The sequence below is a fragment of the Anomalospiza imberbis genome, chromosome 5, assembly GCF_031753505.1.
Source record: "Anomalospiza imberbis isolate Cuckoo-Finch-1a 21T00152 chromosome 5, ASM3175350v1, whole genome shotgun sequence".
Classification (NCBI taxonomy): Eukaryota; Metazoa; Chordata; class Aves; order Passeriformes; family Viduidae; genus Anomalospiza; species Anomalospiza imberbis.
Window position 1 is genome coordinate 22,082,516 of NC_089685.1, and position 21,708 is coordinate 22,104,223.

Consider the following 21,708-nt stretch of genomic DNA (forward strand, 5'->3'; position numbering starts at 1 on the left):
ATTCATAACAAGAATCCTGCCATACATTTTGCAACTTTGGATTTTAAAATACCCTTTAATGAGACTCACAGCCTAGATTCTCAAAATCAAACACCTACAAAGAATGATAAAAACCAGAAAGTTTTTCTAGAAGGAAGAGGAGTGCTCCTCTGCAGAGCTTGAGAACTCAGCAACTGTGATTCAAATAAGTATAATAGAGATTTGACTGACAAGGACACAGACAAGGAGAGATTGTGTGCTTTTCTTCAGAAGAAAAAACTTGATTTGGTTATGACCTGAATTTCCTAAGCTCATCTGCATTTTATTCAGGAAAACTGTATTCTAAGCATTGTTGAAGTGCCATGTAGTGCCTGTATCTTGAATCTTGCTCTGATAGTTTTACAGCTCCTTCCAAGGCCATAGGACAGCATCTGTCTTGATGTATTACTTGTTCTCCTTTTTCTTTCACAGAAGATGACACACAAAAATAATGAATCTTAACCACTTTATATTTCCACCCCCTATGTCTTTCTAACTTATGAAAGGTGTTCCCTTTTAAATTTGTTGAATAGTGTTTGTTTTCCAGAGGGAAAAATAAATCTTGATTTCAACATCACACTTTTGAAGGCTTTTAAAACAGCTTTTTACATTCAAGCACCATTACATAAAGGAAAACTGAAACAAGATTTCCTTAAAGTCATGCACATGATATAAGAATACATCCCTGTTAAAGACAGTTCTCATTCATATTTATTCTTCTGCAAAGACACCATGAAACTGAGTTAGAAACATAGCCCAGATCTCTTTGTGCACACTGAAGTTGTGTCTTGATTAGCAACCACCACCAATACAATATATTTGGACTATTTTGGATTTACACAGGAGCTACCGAAAAAAAAAATTCTCTCCTCTGAGTTTACTGAACTGTGACAGTCTCACTCTTGTAAGACCCTTCTTGGATAGTTACAACAGCCTTACGTGGCTTCCAACCAAATACAAAAATCCTGACATCTATGATTAAGAAGACTTACATAATAAATCAGATTTATCTGGATTTAACATTTAAACAGTTACAAATTTCTCATGATAGTTATATTTATTCATTTACACGTCTGTTGTTACAAATATTCTTGGGGTAAATTAATCAGAGAAACATAACATAGCTCAAGTTGGTAAGAACATGTGAGAATCATCAAGTACAACTCCTTGCTCGTCACAGGACTACGTCAAACTAAACAATATGACTAAGAGCATCATCCAGATGCTTGGTGCCACGACCACTTACTTCTCTGGGGAGCTTGTTCCCAGGCTGTCAGTGATCATCATCTCAGTGAAGGGCCTTTTCTAATGCCCAGTCTGAAGTTCTGACAGAGCTTCACCCCTATCATGTCCTATCACTGATCACCACAGAGATCAGCCAATGCTTCTCTGTCGCCCCACTTGAAGAAGTTGTTTACTGTGATGAGGCACCCTTCTCCAAGCTCAACAAAGTGACCTCAGACACTCCTTGTCCTCAAGACCTTTCACAATCTTGGTTGCCCTTCTCTGGACACACGCTAATAGGTTGATGTCCTTCTTACATTGTGGCACCCAGAACTGCCCCCAGCACGTGAGGTGAGGCTGTCCCAGCTCAGAGCAGAGGGGACAATCCCCTCCCTTGCCCGGCTGACAATGGTGTGCCTGATGCACCCCAGGGCAGGGCTGGCACTCCTGGCTGCCAGGGTACTGCTGGCTCATATTCAACTTTCCATTCAACCAAACCCCAAACCTTTTTCTAAAGGGGTGCTCTTCAGACTCTCACTCCCTGGTTTGTATATATAACCAGGACTACCCTTTCCCAGGAGCAGAATCTGGCACTTGCTTATGTTAGATTTCATGTGGTTGGTGATTGTCCATTTCTCATCTCTCCAGATGACTTCTGTAATTTCTAACAAAACAAACATGACTGAGCAATAGAGAACCATGCTCCTCAATGTCTTAAAGCTTTCATAATCACACTGAGGTGGAATTCAGTTAATCATCAATCAATAAAAAATGGAGGCAAACTTACCAAAACGACTAACACTATCTACTCCATTAATGATTGGATTATAATCTGGATTATCTTCTAGTCCAATCTGTTAAAAAGAAATGACATATTTTAACAGTACAGTCTTCACAAAAAAGATGTAAAGTTTCAGTTTACTACCAAAATTATGTATGATTTAAAGCCAAACAAACTTATTTTGCCCATTTGCTTTTCTGCAAGAATAAATTAGAAAGATACATGAAATTTTTAAACTCAGTGATCACACATTGTAACCAGTTAAATTCAGTTTGAACATCTGCTATGCTTCAAGGTTTATTAAATAACACAAAAATATATTTTGCTTACCTCAAACAAAATTGATAAAGCTCTTAACTTTCCACTTCCTTTAACTGCCTCTTCAAAATCTGTAAACTGATCTGCATCATAGCAGTAGATTTGCATCTGCAATTAAAAATATAAGCAAAAGTTATATATTAAAAATTGTAAAAATTCAACAATACAATGATTTATATTCCCATTTTGAGGAAGAAAACATCCAAACAAAAAATTTTAAACAAATATAGGGATTGTTTACCTCTCTCATTTGTTTTATCTGAGGATGCAGAATGGAATTCATCAATAATTAGCTATGTAAAAACAACCTGTATGACCAACATGTAAGGGGGAGCGACTGCTCCTACTAGCTTTGTACGAGACGATGATGGGAGACAGTATTCTCTGTGATGCCTTGTCAGTACAGATGGAGTGTGATTTGGGAATTTTTAATTGGCTAGTGAGGTGAAAGAAATGACACTGTCCAGGGACTGCTCCTAGCTTACCACTCTGCCCCCATGTATAGGCCAGCCCTGGCAATATTGCTTTGCTTTCACATAGAAGTTCAAAATGCTGGGAATGAGGAACAGCGTAGCTGCCTGCCACAACTGCCTCTTTTGAACTGGAAGACGACACAATGATATGTTGAGGGACGAGAGTTTGGCTTTTGTGCACCCCAGGAAGAGCTGCTCCTCTCCTCCACCCCACTCCCATGCTGCTGCAACCCGTTCTGCCAAACCAGCCAGGGGGACGCTGGCCTGGCTGCCCATCGATGTGTCTGCACCCAGGACCTGCTCACATGGCTCTTGGCACACCACTGCCAGCTCCTTGCAGCCCAGCAACATGGGCCACGCTTTGTATCTGTAAGGCCCAGCAGCTCCCATGGGCTCAGTGAAGCCCTGACTTTCAAAAGTCCATTTACACTTTGAACAATGAACTGATGTGGAATATGATGGGCCATATTTGTAGAAGCTTAACATTTAGTGGGAGCTTTGTCAGATTAGCAGAACTGACATCTAATACCATCTTGGAAGATGGGAAAAAATGCAGTTTAGACATTCTTAACATGCCACTAACACATTACACTGCCCTTCTAAAATGCATAATTTATTCCTAAATTGGATTTAAGGGAATGATTATATTTGCAAATAGATTTAAGAGATAAACAAAGAAATTTTGTAGAGTAGTAATGTTGCAGAATGTCAAATTATTGAAATCATCAAAATGAATTCTATACTTTACCTCAAGAGGATATTTTTGTCCTTCTAGACTATGTTCTGATCCATCTGATGATGCGTTGCATTTTCCCCAGTGAAAAGTGATCTTGCTTGCTTTGAATATGGTGTCTAACCCACCTCCACTCACATAATAATCACTTGTCAGGTTAATTTCCACTGAAAAAATTGAGAAAGACGGGGAAAAAAAGGAGTATGAATAAAAAATCCAGCCAAGGCATCTATAACTGTCATATTTCAGTTTTAGGTGATAGAAGTTAAATATGATATGCTTATTTCTCTGTATTTCATAAGCAATTTGACAGGAAATTGATTACATAAACTAAGTAACAAGTGTGGTAATTCACTATTAGCATGGAGAATATGTCTCGTTTCATGCTGTAGTTCATAAAATAGTAATTTAATGAAATGCATTTTGTTTCCTGTTATCTGAAACTAGACACAGAACTACACTAAAAAGCTCAGAAAGCTGGTCTAGCCACCAGCTGGCTGTCTAAGAAAATAAATTCCTGAGGTACGTGCCTTCCTGAAAGGGTCTGTGTTTTAACAAAAAGGAAAATACACACCTTCCCCCCATTTTTACCGCAATTCTATATACAAATCATGAGACAACACGATAAAAGAATATTTTTAGCAGCTCCTAGGAGGACTGTCCTGATGTAAGACTCCTTAGCTGTGGAGCTTTCTCCCATGGGAAAAAGCAATGACAGGTATTCAGCTGGACATAGCTGTAGATGGGACAGAGCATTTGTCTTCTGGAGAGAATGAGCATGATGGGATAGACTGAAGCCCCACATTTTGTCTTTACCATCTCTAGCAACTGTGAACAGCTTGATCTCTTGATAAAACAGCACTGATGGAGTTCATTTTCCCTACATTCCTTTCCTCAAAACTTTGAAGACCATTTAAACAAGCTTAGCAGTTCCTTGAAAATACCCAGATTGCTGCAGATGAAAAAGATCTCAGTTCACTTTTAAGGACTTTAAAGAACATTTTCTCAGGGGCATTTTGAAAAGACAAGGCTATATTTTTCTCAGCTAGTAGGGCAGGAGGGAAGTAAGTGATTTGTGTAGTGGTATGTAGGAAGTACATGACAGAAAGAACAGAAATTAGGAACAACGCTGCTGAACTGAACTAAATCAAACTAAACTAAACTAAAATGAAATCAATAAAAAAGGCTGATCTAGGGGCCCCACTGGAACTGGTAGAAGGTCAAAGACAGTTGTTATGAGATACCTTCCTCCACAGCTATGCCCAAAACAAGGAACAGCACTTCTAACAAGTAGCTTTTAGTTACTGTGTTCCTGGATTTATAAGTGGTTGTAAAAAGATTTGTCTGACAATTTAGATGACACCATAAGCTTTTTTCATGGCTGGGAAAAATAAGCACTTGTAGGTGTAAATCACTTATTTCGAAAGTGTATTTCTAAGATTGGTAAAACAAATCAGAACACAAAAGCACGCATTTCTCTTCTTCGACTGTTAGGAGGCGTCTATGTGAGTAATTCAGATGAAAGTTTCTATATTATATGTGCCTATGTGTAGGTGAGATAAATCTCAACCTGAGTTTTTTGTAACTTCAACTCATCCATGAAGTGCTTTCAGATGAGTAGGTAATTTAGTCGTACTTTTAAAAACTAATTTTTGCCTACCCATTACAGACTCTAGGTATATAGTAATAATTACCATAATTTCACAGCAAATGCCAACTTACTGTTTAGATTTAATGATGTGTCCATGATGGGATGATAGTCACGATGTGATTGCTTTGGCTATATCTGTCCATGCACTTAATTTTTGTTTGTGTGATTTCTGTTTCATTTAGCTACTGTCATCACTGTTGTTTTGTTTATTTATCTAATAGAGAAATTCAGAATGCACCAGCTAAGTGAAATGAAAATGATTCAGTAAAAGTCCTTGGTTGGTTGTTTGTCCTATATCACTTTTCAGACCTCTTAACTCCAAACATGAAATCTGACATTTTACCTGTTTTGCCAGTGTTGCGAATGAAAGTGTCTTCCAACGTTTCCTTTTCCCATCCATGGAATTTAAGTTTCTTCAGATTCACATTAACTTGGGTAAGGTCTTCATCTATATTAATAGGCGATTGTTTGGCACCATTACAGGCAGAATATTTCTTGCCCCAGTTCTTTTGGTTCAAAGTTCCTAGAAATCAAAACATGTGGGGTAAATACATTTAAATGCAAACTAGTATCCATACATTTTTTTATTGTGGTAATGTTAAAAATAATTTTCAATCTGAGATCAGAGTACCTGCCCTTCTTTTAGACTTTGTCTGCAGCAATATTTAGCACACCTACCACTGATTCCTACCTTCAGCAGTTAAGTTACGCTCTGAACACTCTAGACATCAACACATACATTCTTATGAATCTCTAAGGAAAGCATAAAACAACAACAAAACCCTCATGAACAATGTACATGAAACAAAAAAAGCTTTCAGATGAATGGAATCAGCATGCAAAAAACCGTAGGAAGTGCTGGAAAACTATCCTACCCAAATAACTTTTAATCATACCAATGTTAATGTTCCTTTTGCCCAATGAAGTAATCTATCCTGTAAGCTTTTTAAATATAAAGAAGCAGTAAGAAGTTTTAAGAATTTCTTACACAGAGTGGAAAAGGTAAACTGATTTTGCCCTGGAAAAAGGAAAAAAGATGAGGGATGCTCTGAGAGCCTGGCTGTATGGGCCAGCTGTGCCTGTGGAGGGCTGTGCACTGCCACTCCAGCCATCTGCCTCCCTCTGACGCTGCCCGGCAGAGAGGAGCTCCTGTGCCGCAGCAAGGGCCTTCTCCAGGGCCCAGGGGCTGTGTGGCATTTCACTGGGGCCAGTCCAGACACAAACCAGGGACACAGACAGCATGTTCTTCACCAAAGGCTTGATTATTTTCAGGAAGTGGACAAGTACGACACAAAACGGTATGATGCAGTAACATCAGCTCTGACAATCTTTTGTTTATATAACATACTAATGTAAATGCAACAATATTTTGTGTATGTTAATGTGTTTCAAAACGTATAGATATTTTTCCTGACAGGGATTTCTAGCAATACTTCAAAATGCTTATTAAAACCAAGAGTTAATGATACAGATTTAAGAAAATGGAATTACTTCAATTAACTTCCCGCTGACTAGCAGTTAAGAACTAATATTAGTGTATGCAGTGCATATATTTGAATTCTACTAGATATGTTGAAATAAACCAATGCTCATTTACAGGCCAGTGTGCCACATCCAAGTCTGTCAGTGGAGATTTGCTATCTTGTACTCCAGGAAAGGACAGCTCTCCCATTGCACTCAGAAAATTCATAGGGGGAAGAAGATATGCAGCCAGTCCTGTAACCATGACAATAGGCAGTAATACAAGATGCCCACCTGGATAGCCAGCTAGAAAGAAGCCTGAACTAAATTACTGAACAAGTACAAGTCAAGCCAGTTACCAGTATCACCCTGCTGCATCGGAATTACTGCAGATGGTATGCAAACACATTTACTGCCTGCAAATAGCAGCAGAAGGAACTGGCAGGCACAACAGTCAAACAACCTAAAGGGAGATCAAGGCACAGGCTTATGAATGTCAGCGTCCTACAGGTGGGGACTTGAGCCCTGTACCAAGCAAGCACTGGTCCCTTTGGAAATGGCACACTGGGTAAGCTTTCAGCTCCTCCTCAAGTCAGACTTGTCCTTTAGTCGTCAGTTATTATTTATCACCTGGAAAAATAATGCAATATCCTAATTTATAATGTACTTCCACAAGAAAAGAGTGGCTAATATTTCACCTCTTTCAAAAGTGTCCCTTTAGAAATTCTCAGCTCAAGTCCACAAATACTTGGATATTAATCTGCTCAGGTCTTCTATAGTGAATTTTCCAACAAATATTGAAGGCTTTTAACATTAAAAAAGAAATTTAAAAAAAAAATATAATTTAGAATAGTTAACTTTTAAATAGAAATCCTCCAAACAGGGTCAGAAAGGACACAAATACCAACTCTCAGCTTGCCCTATGCATCGTTGCAAACAGGTTCCTGTTTCCAGGTCTGATTTCAGACAGCTAAGTGATTTTCCAAGCTGCAGGAAACTCTTTAAAGCTCTCTCTGGCACGTTTCTGCCAGTTTGGGTTGAGATGGCTGCCCACGGCCATCCCTTGCAGTTAAGCTGCACTCCCTACTCCATGCTCTATTTCTTCTGCTCCTTTTGCCAAAGCCAAACATTTCCCCAGAGTCCTGCAGTTGCCCCAAGGCAGTAGAAATCTCCATTCTCTTTCCACTGACATAGCCAATCCTGTAGCTCACCTGAAGTCTCTCCTTCAGAACACCTTTTTTTTTCCAACATGCATTTCTGTTATTCTGCTCTTCCCATCACTGACTTCAGAACTGACTAAAACCACTCCTCTTTTTCCCACTATGGTGCTTTTGGGAAATTTCCTCCATGCTTCTTTTGATGAAAGACATTATTGCATTTTTCATCTTGTCTTTAAATTCTCTACTGCATACAATTATGTTCAGTAAAAACAATTAAATTAAAACCAGAAAAACTATAATTTCCTTCTAACTTCCATAGGTTTGTATTTTGTGGTTTTACATGTAGAACTTGAATTCTTCAACTTGGCAGCCATTACTTGTGGCTCGGTGTGTAATAAAGTCCTAATATGCATCTCGTGATAAAATTCACAATCTTTGCTCATCCCAGAAGACAGTGTGTAGCTGTAGCATTGATAAAAAACTATGGAATAAAATGTACAGGAAATCAGTGTCAGGGTCCGATCTGGGGCAGGAATAAGGGGAACCCCCTAAGGAATGGAGTCTGAGAAAGAATGGAGAACTGGAGTCTGGTCATGATGACCCATATTACATTTGAGCAGCAAAATACATGTTTATCCACAAATCCTGCAAATGCAGGAGCAGATATTGGGTGTGTATATTAGCAAATAGTGCCAAACAATACGAGTAGCTTTATAGAGGGAAGCAGTTGAGGTTGAGGACCAGATGTCCATACCAGATGTTTTTCAGAAAGTTTTTACCTCAGTGTAGCTCTATCTGGTCCCATGGGCTGTATGCCCATTGGGTGCTGAAGGGTATAAGGTACTCTCCTGCAACAAAATTCCTGTTAGGTACCAGTTAAGATGAACCCATGCCACTCACTGTGAGACAACCCTATCTTGCAAACCAAAACTTAGTAAGTGGGGTGCAGACAAGACATTTGCTTCAAAAGTCCATTCTTGATCTGAACTGAAATGTTAATGTGAATTCATCAGATGTAGGCAGCAGGTGGTGGAACTGCTGCAGTTTATATAAGTTGCTGAAAACCAAAGTAAAAATGAAAGAACTGAATGTTTTTAAACAAGAGCAGATTGTTTTACTATAGGTGTTATAATGGAAATCATAAATCAAAGCCGTGCCAGCCATTTTGAAAAATATTGTTGAAACTGAGCCTTGAAAATGAATTCTCCCAAACAGTGCTTTGGAAATCTGAGGAGAACAAAAATATGCACAATATATCTTCAAGAGTTCAAGAGGAAGAATGTTTGTCAAAGGTGTCAGATCTGAAAAAGTAACTGGCAATTCACAAAAAATGGAAATAAAACTGAACAAAGTAGATTAAAAGGAGGCTGGCCTGTACCATAACCTCCAGGGTAGAATGTCTGAAGAAATTTTTCCTAACCTTTCTTTCTAGGAAATGTTCATATCTAACTGTGCTCCTCAACCTTAGCCCTTATGATTCCACTCCTACAATGAGCATCCAGTTCTCCTTTTGGCTTCCACTTCAGCTCTCACTGACAGAAAGAAATAGAGGTGCTGGAGTGTGTCTAGAGAAGGGCAACAGAGCAGGTGAAGGGTCTGGAGTCCAAATCTTATAAGGAGCAGCTGAGAGAGCTGGGGCTGTTTAGCATGGGGAAAAGGAGGCTCAGGGAAGATCTTTAATGAAATAGATGTGAATCTTAGGGTTTATTTTATAGATGAAAGACAGCAGAGAAGAGAGATGAATTCTTTATTTCTTTCTCCCTCTTCATTTTTCATCAGCATTTGCTTTCATGATGTTAAAATTACTTCTGTAAATATAGATTGGACACACATAGGAGATTAAAGATAACCCCTCTGTGTGGACTGTTAATAATGGATTTGCCTTATCAAAAAATGTTATTGACTTATCACTTTGAAATGTTAAATGATTTCAATTATTTATTTTTAGCAAACATGTTTTATCTAAGATATGAAAAACCAGAAATAAGGCCACACAAAGATATGCGTACTTACACTGGGACGAAGTTTAAATTTAGATGCCAAATCAATATTGTTCTGAACTCTAAAATACAGAATCATTATACCAAAGGTTGCACAATGCACTCTGTAATGCTCCAGGGCAGAAGAATGATTTTAGTTCTCAATCTGGATGAGTGCACTACTGGCCCAAAGAGAGAAATTCTGCCAATATGGGTCTTGGGAATCTTACTACAGCTTGTATTCCAAAGGCTATAGCATTACACTTTGCATTCTAGGGAAACATTATGGTCATCAAAAAATGGATGACTCAAATTTCACATATTACTGAGTAGAAGGCAATGCCTCTGTGTTATCTTGATCTTCACTGGAACGGCTTTAGGGTTTTGTTTTTTTCCCCTCCAAGAGCCCCAAATACTCCCACAACCTGATCATGATCCATCTCATAAGGTTATAAAAAATTTTAAGATTGGAAAATTCGTGAATTTAAGAGATGAAATTACTCGCCCAGACAGAGTTGTAACTGCAAAGAAGGAGTTTTGGCTTCCAGGTTTGGGCTTAGCCATTTTTTATGCCTGTCTCAGTGATGCAGTTGCTTGGAGGTTTACCAACACTGGATTTCTTGCCAACATCTCAGTCAAGTTTTCAAAAATAAAATTGTGCTGGTTTGGTTAGAGAGAGTTAGCCCACAGAGTAGATCCAGAAAAATTTAATAGCACTAAAACCCTCAAAGTTAAACACTGATAGAATAACTTGCTTATAAATGAGCAGAAGTCAAATAATATTTATCCCATGGACTTTTTCTGTCACTCAGACAGTGACAAAGAAATTAATTCAACACATTTTCTTACTGTGGGGTGTAATATCTCAAATAAAACAAGCAGAATCAACAGAAAATTCTAGCTGCTTTGCAACCAGATGCATTTATGCAAGCCAAATCATCTAATCTCTTATTCCATTTAGCACCTTATTCATCACTTTTGTATCTAAATATCAGTTTACCTAGACTGTATCTTGTGCATTATGTCTACATGCACATAAACATGGATTATCTGTGAGAATACCCTGAAAGATGGCACAGCACTAACCTGTAGTCAGCTGAACCTTATCACCTTAATCTTTTCTGCTCCTCATTTAAAATGTCCTAGACCACTTATTTCTTATTAAAATCTGTCATAGAAGATGTGTCAGGAAAAATAATAATGAAACATTTTGCTATCTTCAGACTGTAGCTATTTTTTCCATTTTTGTTAGCTTGTTTTTGGAACATAAATTATATGCTTTTCCATACCTACAGTCACAGAGACATTGCTCAATAAAGTAGTCAGAAACCAACCAAGTAAGAAAAAATGTTTTGTTTTTTCCACTTTATCACCAGATAGAATAAACTACAGTTGTTGAGATACAGTGTAAAACTAATCAGTCCTATTAATACAGTAACTATCTGTTATTTTTATTTCCTGGAACTCAGTCTGATGAGTCATAGTTAGACTAAGTGAATTACTGAGCAAAATGCATAGGAAGATGAATGCCAGTGGACAGCTTTCTTTCAAAATGGCAACTGTTTGCTGTTCCTCTTCTTTCATTATCTAAAAGATCTGGCCATTGGAGGCTAGTTAGAAAATATACGATCAAATTCTTCTGTGCTAGAGAAGTACAGATTATCACAGATGCTCCATCTGCAGGGCACTCAGTAGGACAGCTGTTCAGACTAGGAGAAGGATTATGGGAGAAATTCAGTCAACCTTTTAAGGTACTTCTTTTTTTATTATTCTTATTGCTGCTGAATCTGCATATAAGCACACCTAGAGAATCATGTAGTTATATATAATGAAACTTGCCACGTAATTTTTTGTAATTACTGTAATGTTATGATCTAAGCAATATGTTTCAACTAAGTACTAAGGAAGGAAGTTTGGCAAAGTGTCAAATGAGAAAATGTCCAGAAAAAAGTAACATGTTCTTCTTCCTGCTCTATTTAATTCTTGACAATACATGAAGCTCTAATTGGGCTTAATAACTTCTAACCTTGTTCCAAGGAATTCAGATTGTAGCAGTTATTTCCTTTACCTTCAGCAATACTTCAAAGCATGAAACTGAATACAACACTGTGGAGTGACGAGGATCATTTCAAGATCACAAATAACCAGAGCTGAAAACAGAATTGCAATACATGGAACTGTCTCACTTTTAGACTAATAAATAAGCACCAAGAAACATGGCCTATAGCTTATTTTCATATAACATACACACATTTTAATTAGTTGTCAATGTGTCATGGCAACATTTGGTCTCCCACATGAGAGGACTTTCCACCTGTTTTTCAGCTGTTTCACATGCTGCTAGCAGGGAAGGAAGAATAAAATGGGACAATCACAGGCTTAGGCCTCTCAAGCTGCCCCTGATTTGGAACATAAAAGCAACATTTTTTAAACATTGCACGGCCCCATGAGCAGTTCATCTGTACTTCCTAGAAGGAAAGCTTACTCCCAAACATATGACTACTGTACATAGAACAAGTGCATGTTTATTGTCTTTCTGTTGGTGAACATGGGCGTAAATGAAGCTTATGGTGGTATCTCCCTCTTCCCCATATCATGCAAGTACCATTTTATGAGAAATGGAATGGCTGCATATGAAAGAAATTGCGTAGACTCAAAGGTTGCACCAATTTAAACAGGCCTAAAAATGCACTTTAAAGGAAACTTAGCTGGAGCAAAGAAAGAGGAAGCTATAACCTACTTCAAGCACAGCATTAAGCACCTGTCTGACAAGTGATAGTTCATGCAGTCCCAGGAGATGAGCACAATGAAACTCATCTTCAGCAGCAAGAAACCTCTTTTTTGCTGGAGTACAGATCACCATCTAAGTCTAATGACTCACATTTTGGCACTGTGTTAGTCTTCACTTTTCTCTCCTCATTATTACAAAGTAAACTCTACTGTATTTTAGAAATTATCTTGCATGACAGAACCAGGCACTCCAGGCACACTGTCGTAAAGAAACAAAATTCAGTGATGAATTTTAGAGTATATAATCTCCTTCTCAGCTCAGCAGATCTAACAATATTTGCTTTCACTGAGAAAATCAATATAGTCTCCTTTTCCCTTCTATTCTGGTATGACCTCCCTCCTGTCCTCTTTCTTTCTTCTTTCTTTCTCCTGCTCTCTTCCCTCTATTCTCCCTCTCTCTTGGACCATTAAATGTTAACAGGCAGTCTGTTTAGTTCCACGAGAAGTCCTGTTGTGGTATTGCATAGGGGCACTTTTTCCTATTATCAAAAACATGCATTACTATGTTGCTGCCATCTAGGAAAATAACTTGGGTCAGCACAAGCCTATCTAGAAGAATAATACATTTCATAAAGACTACAGTCATGAGTTCTGATCCAAAGCCTCTTGAATTATAAAAATAATCCACAAGTAGGTTCTCTGGGCTTTGAATCAGATTGGCTGTGAGCATATAAAACATCACTATTGAACAACAGTAGTGGAACTGTGACTGCAAAAGTCGCACAAATAGCCATCAAAAAGGTCAGCATTTAACTCTGAATAGCAAAAAGGCATTTATTTCAGCTGTAAAGAATAACATAAAGATGATAAAAAGCAAGGACCTAGATAGATATAAACTAAAGCAAGACAAATATAAGTACAAAAGACTATTGGATCACTGACCAGGGAGTCCCAGAGGCTGCCTGCAGAAAAATTACTCTAAAGTCCAAAATGATATACCAATAATTTTGGTTCTTTGCTCCCTAGGTTCTCATTTTCACACAGTTTCAATTTTTGTAAAATGAAGCTCCTAAATATCTCCAGAAGAACCATACCACAGGAAATTTGGATTACTTTTAGCATATTTTAGCAGGATTTCATATCACACTTCTATGGGAATTTCAGTACACACTCTGTTTGCATAATGGTAAGGATAAATTGAGGTGATGGGCAGAAATGTGTTATACAGAATTATATCGAGCTACATGATTTCTTACACAGAGCCATAGCTTACGTGTGTTTATCTACACAATTGCTTCTCGTATTTTATTTTCTGCTTTAGAAAGACAATTCTTGTTCATAAAATGGATTTTGGCAAGGATTTTTGACTACAATAACTAAAAGCTTTAATTCTCTTTCCCTTATCTCCCCAAAATAAAAGAAAATCCTTCGTAAAATGTTAAAAATCAACCCCCTCCTAACATTACACAAACCTTCCTTCACTAATGGCATTATTTTATTTAGATGAAATATAATTTCAGCATTACCGTTATGTTTACATTTTGTTCAAAAACTTTGTAGAGATAATTTTAGAACTGCCATAGCAATTTTAGCGGATGTACATAACTGTTCCTCTGATAATCCATGTTAAGTTTAAATAATACTATTACCTGATTAGACTTTTTTGAGATTATCATATCCTCAAAAACACTCTTTCTAAACTCTTCCACTGAGAGATATTTTACCCAGTCTTGATGCGATAACAGCATTACCTAAATTACACAGCAGACATTTCTTTCAAGTACTTTTTGCATAAACAAGTTGTGCAGATCTGTTTTTCCTTTGCAAGTGTATAAAAAATCCTAACCATCTTTTAAAACCTTTCAGTACTAAGAACTCTCAAAGTCACTTTCAATGCTGAGTAGTTATTCTCAGGAGTGCAGAGCTAAAAGCTGTTCAGCAGTAGGTGCATTACACCTCAGATTTGGGACTTGCTGCCATTGATATGATTTTCTTTCACAACTTTTCCATTCTCTCCTATGATGGAAAATGTTTGAAATGAGGATGGAAACAGCATCAACTGGACAGAGGTACACAACTCATGCATCTTTGGGCCATTGTGGTCTCACATGTATCTCAATCAGCCAGTAAGTTCTTGTACTTTCTCTAGCCTCACTGTGATAAAACTTACCTAAAAAGTCTTGCTGCTTTTAGGAGCACAGCTTTTTACTTCATATTTTCTGAAATGAAGAATTCATTGCACAGCTTGTGTTCAGAAACAAATAAAAACTGTCGCCTACCTATTCCACTTAAGACAAAACTTCAGAGTGAGGAAGTTTTCATATCAATATTAAATTAAAATTCACTAAATTATTAAACAGTTTAGTACTTGGTGTTTTTTTTTTTAATCCATGGCTAATACACAGAACTACAAAATCTAATATAAAATCTTCTTCCATGAAGATTGCTATATCATCTTTCTTTGTCATTTCTCCATGAATAAAATATTTTTTCATATACATACATAGGAAAGTAGAAGAGGATCTGATGATCATGTTTCTTATTTTTGTCACATTATTAATAGGGAATAAATATATAAGGTACAATTTTTCACCTGCAAATACTTTATTTTAACTTTTTACTAAATAAACCATTTAAGCAGGAAGAGATCTAGCATAGTTAACCACAGTGGAATAAATTTCAGGAATGATTCTTGGTCATTTTATCTCCTTTATTCAATAAGTCATTCTGGCAGGATCAAGAGTAACTCATGGTATTCCTGACTCACTAACATCACCTAACCATCAAGTGTCTCCCCAGAGCAGAGCAGCAATTTTCTTCTGCACAGAATTATGCTATCACTCACATAAAGGATATTAGTTAGTCCTCAGAGGGGACTGAATGCACACAAGTAACTTCAGTACCGAGTCATCCCCAGTACTGAAGAATCCAAACACTTCTTGATTTGTAAGGGGAGATTAAATTTTAATGTAATTTTACCTATTGCTGCTTCTCCTTTCATTCTCACTCTTGTTGGAAAGTATCAATGTTATACTCAGGAAGAAAATTTTACTACCTGAAACATCTTCTCATGAATTTAAATTTACTGAATTCCTCCAGACAAAAAATTTTTGGACAAGAATCTCATCCATTCAGTCTGCAAAGAGTTGGACAGCCATAACTGAAACAGGTCTGCAAGCTGCAAGCTGTTGGGACAAAATCTCCCCAGTAGGTGTCTAATGTGCACCCAGCTGAATTGCAGTTAATCAAAGTAAAGAGACCAAGTCACATTACAGTTCATAGATACCCAAATTTTCACCAAAAGCTCCCTTAAATATTCTATCACTGTTTGTGCCCTAAGGCACTGTCAAATTGACTAAGCTGAGGAACCAAAATCAAAGCCGATTTTGGGTAGTCATCCCTTGCCACAGTGTCCCAAGGCACAGATCCAGCTGGTATGGGCCTAGTGAGCACACAGCCAACAGCACCAAGGGGGAAAGCAAAGCCCTGCAGCTGCATCTCCTGCCCTCAGGGCATTCAAGGCAATGCCCATTTTAATACAATATCCCAGCAGTTACAGCTAGGCAGTGTGTTCAACATGATGTAATTATGCTCCTCAGCCAAAAGAAAATTACTCACCCTCCATATTTTGCATTTTCCATGATAACGCCTGAGAATAGTTAAAAGGGAAGGAGAACAAGTCATCTTCATTCATTCTACCAGTGCTGCGACATGGCAAGGCTAAAAATTCAAGCATCATTGGGCCTTAAGATAAGGAGAGGGATGGCTGATTTTGTAGCCTAGCAGGTGGAGCATTCAGGGAAAGAGCAGGGATGACACAAATGGGCTGAGCAGGTGGAGCATTCAGGGAAAGAGCAGGGATGACACAAATGGGCTGAGGCAGGCATCTTTCTGCTAACTGGTATATTCTGAAGAAAAAAACTGCCCCTTGTGCTACTTATGTGCCTGACTTTGAATTGTGAAGTTTAAGAAGATATATCTTCTCTACTATCAGCACTATTACAATGGGACACACTAAATCTTTGTGCTCTTGAGAAGCCTGTACAGAACTAACTGCAAAATTCTTCAGCTTCCACTAGCAAACATAAACCCTAAATCAGTGTCTATTTCTTCTGTAGTATTTCTCTGGTGTTTTGGTTCTCATTTGAATTAGGTCTCAGCCTCACAACCACATCGATGTGCACACTCAGCTATTCTGGTCACAGAACATACTGATGGCCACAAAACACCTCGTGTATCATTAATCTCTTCATATAAATAGTTCATATTTCTGTAGCAAATCAAACTCCAATTAGAGCAAGCAATTATTAAAAAATATTAAATATAATCAGTTTCTAGTTGTTTTACTGTTGCTATTCCAGCTCAATGGCTAGTGTATACAGCATGGCAACAAATAGCACTGTACACATTTGAAGTTTTCTGACACAGTTCCATAACTATTTAATATATAGAACCATAGAATGCCAGGTTTGAAGGGACCTCAGTGATCATCTCATGCAACCTTTCCTAGCAAAAGCATAGTGTAGAAAAGATGGCCCAGCACCCTGTCCAGCTGAATCTTACAAGTGTCCAGGATGGGAAGTCCACCACTTCCCTGGGGAGATTATTTCAATGTCTGACTGTTCTCATTGTGAAAAATTTTCCTCTTGTGACCAAAGTCACAAAATCTCTACTGTCCTAAATTTGCATCAAATTATGATGCCTAATTACAATATTCTCAAACAAGAAACTCAGATTGCATATTGTCATAATTTAACCCCAAACAACAACTAAATACCATGCAGATGTTTGCCCACTCCCCACACCCCAGTGGGATGGGGAAGATAATCAGAAAAAGAATAAAATACATGGGTTGAGATATTAAGAGTTCAACTGGAAATTACAGTAAATTACAATAGTAATATTAATAATACTAATGATAAAAGTAATGAAAAAAGGGAGAGAAAGAGAGAGGAATGAAACCCAAGAGAAACAAGTGATGCACAATAAACTTGTCATCACCCACTGACCCCATTCCCCAGCAGCAATTGGCTCCCAGCCAACATCCCTGAGTTTATAGACTGAGTCTGATGGTCTGCAGGGAATACCACTTTGGCCAGTTTGGGTCATTGTTCTAGCTCTGCTCCCTCACAGGTTCTTTGCAGCTCCTCATTGGCAGAGCATGGGAAACTGAAAAGTCCTTGACTTAAGGAAAGCACTACTTTGCAACAACTAAAACATCAGTGTATTGTTAACATTATTCTCATAGTAAATTCAAAACACAGCACTGTGGCAGTAAGAAGCAGAAAATTAACTGTATCCAAGCCAAAACCAGGACACATGAAAAATAATTGGGAAAATTAGTGAAGAAACCTCACCTAGTTTATGCAAAGTATAAACCAACCACTTACTGGTTTGAAATATTATTTTTCTGTAAGAATTTCTCTTTTGCTTACCATGTGTACTCTACACCAGAATGCATGTCTCTCCTCTCTCTCTAATTCTTTGAGGATCTGTGCATGACTTTTCCCTAATTAGGGTAGCTGTGGATGACTTACGTAGGCATTGATTGCAATTGGGGTGGGAAAAGTGGCAAAAGGTTATGATCATTAAAGAGGAGATACAACACCTGAGCTTCTAGCTAAGGCATATCACACAGGCAAGACGTAGAGAAGCCCAAGTACTGAATCTTCATCTCTTGGTATAGTCTTCAAGGTATGAAAAGTTTAATCTCATTCTTGAAGAATTTGCACAACATTACACAAAGATTTCAGTCTAAAGTACTGATCAAAAAAACCCTGTAGGTAAATTGCACAATTCTTCTGCATCAATTCTAAAATAGTGAATAACGTATTACATTAGAAGGAGGTGGGAGCTTGGGGGTGGGAAAGCAAGGCAAAAGAACTATGTAAATGAAAGTTTCTGAGAAAATGCAGAGACAGATTCTTGCATATGTAATTGTGAAGTCTTTAAAAATAATTTCTCTCTGCTGTAGGCAACAACAACTTTTCCCTTCATAAGAACAAGTTCTATCTTGGAATAATACCCAGAATCTTTTGTTTCCAGTACAGCCTACCTCCCTGTGGGGTAACATCAAATCTGGAAGACTCAGTGAGTGGAGTTTCCATGGAATTGTTTCTGCAAAGAACAGATGTTTTTGACTTCACAGAAAATACTGCCAGTTTGTGACTGTGAGTCACAGAAGATCTGGTGAAAACCATTTTTTTTCTATATTGCCTGTACTTTTTCTAATATCCTGTCACACTGCAGTTCTGATAAATAGTTCCTTGACTCATTGTTGTCTTTCAAACTCTTATTCTGTGGAGATTTACCATTGCAAACTTTTATTGAGACTCACTCACCCTTACCATCTCTTAGATTGCCATGTTCTTTTATTTCCTTCCTTCTCTGGTTTTGTAATGATTTGCCTTTTGTGTGAAATTCTTACTTAGAATCACAGAACCACAGAACAGCTGAGGGTGGCATGGATCTCTGGGCCTCATTGTACAGCCCCCCTGCTCAAATGATGTCATCTAAAGCCTGTTGCCTAGGACTAGGCTTTCAAATATCTCCAGGCATGCAGATTCCACAATTCTGGACAACCTGAGTCAATGCTCAGTTCCTGTCACAGGAAAAAAAGTGCTTCCCAAAGTTTAAAGAGAACTTTCTGTGTTTCAGATTCTGCCTATTGTCTTCACTGGACTCTCTCTAATCACAGAATCATAAAATCACAGAATGGGTTGGGTTAGAGGTGACCTCAGAATCATCTAGTTCCAACCCCTCTGCCATGGACTGGGGCACCTTTCACTGGACCACATTGTTCAGACCATCAATACGTCCATGACTCCAGTACTGAGGAGTCCAGAACAGTACTCCAGGTGTGGCCTCACCAGGGATGAGTACAGTGGAAGGACCACCTCCCCCTTTCTGCTGGCATCACTCCACATGGTGCAGCTCAGGTCAACATTAACCTTTTTTTTTTTTTTGTGCTGTGAGGACACATTGTTGACTCATGACCACCAGGACTACCAGGTCCTTTTCTACAAAGCTGCTTTACAGCTGGCTGTCCCCCAGCATGTGCTACTGTCTAAGGATCTTCCTTCCCAAGTGCAGGACTTCGCACTTTCCTATGTTCTTCTTCATGAGGTTCCTGTCAGCCCACTTCTCCAGTCTGATGAGGGCCCTCAGCACTCCTCAGCGCTGTATATCATCAGCAATCTTGCTGAGGGTCCACTCTGCCCCATCATCCAAATCACTGACCAAGACAGACAGTATTATGCTTTTCCAGTATCACTCTTTTCCCATTATGCTGAACCTTGTAAAGAAAAAAACAATACGAACTTGTTAAATCAAGTCAGAAATAAAATGTCTTCACCAGAACTACATAAACTCTATCAGAGCTAAGAGCTCCTGAGGTATTACAAGTACTCTGCACGACCATCCTGGTCCTCTTTCATTTGTGAGATGAGTTGAGTACACTACTCCACAGCTTGGAAAATCATATTCCATGGGCATATTGGCAACATCAGTAGGCATAGCCTGAAGAGCACTATTCTTGCTTCTGCACTGTCAACCTGTAATATTACTGCTATTCCACCAAACTGAAATACTGAGGGACACTCTGAGGGACTCATGATGCTGGCATTCAGTCTCATCAAGGAGGGATTTTTGTTGACAATTGTGTCCTTGTCCAACTTCTTAGCTGAGCAGAATTTAATTAAAACATGTCTCCTGAGAACACTTGATCACTGTTCAGATAATCCTCAGCTTGGAGACACAGAGCACTAAGGGAGGGAGTTTTACTCCCTGCCCTTGCCCACTCTGCATTCCCATGTCCTTTGACTTGGCTGCAGCTGTATATCTGCATAAACTCCCCCCTTCACATTAGGTCTGACAACTCCCTCTTTGATAATACGTAGAGCCCATTGAAAGACTGTAAAACTTGATCTAACCTTTAATTTGGTGCATAACTTAATTTCATATTAGGACAAACTCTAAGTTGCATAAGATAAATATTATCATTACACATACCATAATGCTTTCCTTGTTAATGATGCTGCTGCTGATTGCTAAAAAATTGGCAGATGTCCTTCTCCAGATGTGCTACTTAAATAGCCATTTAGGATAGAGAATTTCCAATCCTCTGCATTATAATTTTTACAGTTCTCACCCTGTACACAGTGGGCATTTTATGGATCACAAATACGTAAGACTTTACTCCATTTTAACTGGTTTTGAAAAAATGTTTCTTTACAAATACTGCAGGAAACAAAGCGTCATTGGCAGTTTACTGTTGTCTCTTTTGTATCTGGCCAGGACTGCAACAGTGGTAGCTGACACTGAAAACAAATTTGCCAATTTTCAGCTGCAGTGGCTAATGAGTGCTTAAGAGATAACTTATGAGACAGCTAAAGAAAGGGAGAACTTGCATTCAAGAAAGGTGATTAGTGTTGTGGGTTCCTGTGAAGAAATAACTTTACAGCCATGTTCAAGTAAAAAATACTTTTGTTCTCTTCTCCCTACTGAGAGTATTGTATCAAAAAGGGTCATCAGTTTGCAAATCTGGCATCTACTTACATTGTTTAAAAATCTTACAAGACTCCTATTAGCATAATGAGTCCTGACATATATTTCCTAATTTGCTGTATGATATAACTACTGTGGACAACTATAATCATACTCCAACTGCTGCTTTCAAAAGAGGTTTTTAAAAATTGCTCTATTGATCTGAGATGTAAACTGCATCTGTGATGGTATAAACAATATGTCCTGTGGGATGGCAACATTAATATTTTATTACTAACTTCCTGCATAGCCTCCTACATGAGCTGTGGAATGTAAAAACAACCTTCATTGAAGGAGAGGAGGAAAACCAAAAAGTGAGTATAAAAATAAATTCTGAGAAATATTTAGTAATTTCAAGATTGAAAAAGCTGCATTTCTGCTTAAGATGTTGGCATTTAAACTGCAGGTTTGCTGCCCTGCATAACATTTAAAGGATGCTCATTGCAAAATCAAAACCCGGTCAGTCATTTTCAAGAAATCAGATTACTTGGTTTGAAGGAGCACATTTGTCATTTGACATCACATTGTCTATTTTTAGAGGATGCTTTTTCATGAGCATCCATATGCCATTGTTTTACTCAAACAAAAAGAAGGAACTGAGGGGAAACATGGGCAGAAGTTTCTGGCCATCTCTGC

General features: G+C 38.2%; 1 protein-coding gene across 7 annotated transcripts in view; it reads right to left on the reverse strand.

The window, feature by feature from the left end:
• Nucleotides 1-21,708, reverse strand: part of PTPRZ1 (protein tyrosine phosphatase receptor type Z1) — a 132,868-nt gene that overhangs the window by 52,404 nt on the left and 58,756 nt on the right. For all 7 annotated transcript variants that reach the window (XM_068189875.1, XM_068189876.1, XM_068189873.1 and 4 more), the window contains exons 3-6: nucleotides 5,542-5,721; nucleotides 3,563-3,714; nucleotides 2,354-2,449; nucleotides 2,030-2,096 (exon numbers count right to left, since the gene is read on the reverse strand). In XM_068189875.1, the coding sequence (XP_068045976.1) occupies nucleotides 2,030-2,096; nucleotides 2,354-2,449; nucleotides 3,563-3,714; nucleotides 5,542-5,721 (495 nt within the window). The remainder of the gene's footprint in view (nucleotides 1-2,029; nucleotides 2,097-2,353; nucleotides 2,450-3,562; nucleotides 3,715-5,541; nucleotides 5,722-21,708) is intronic.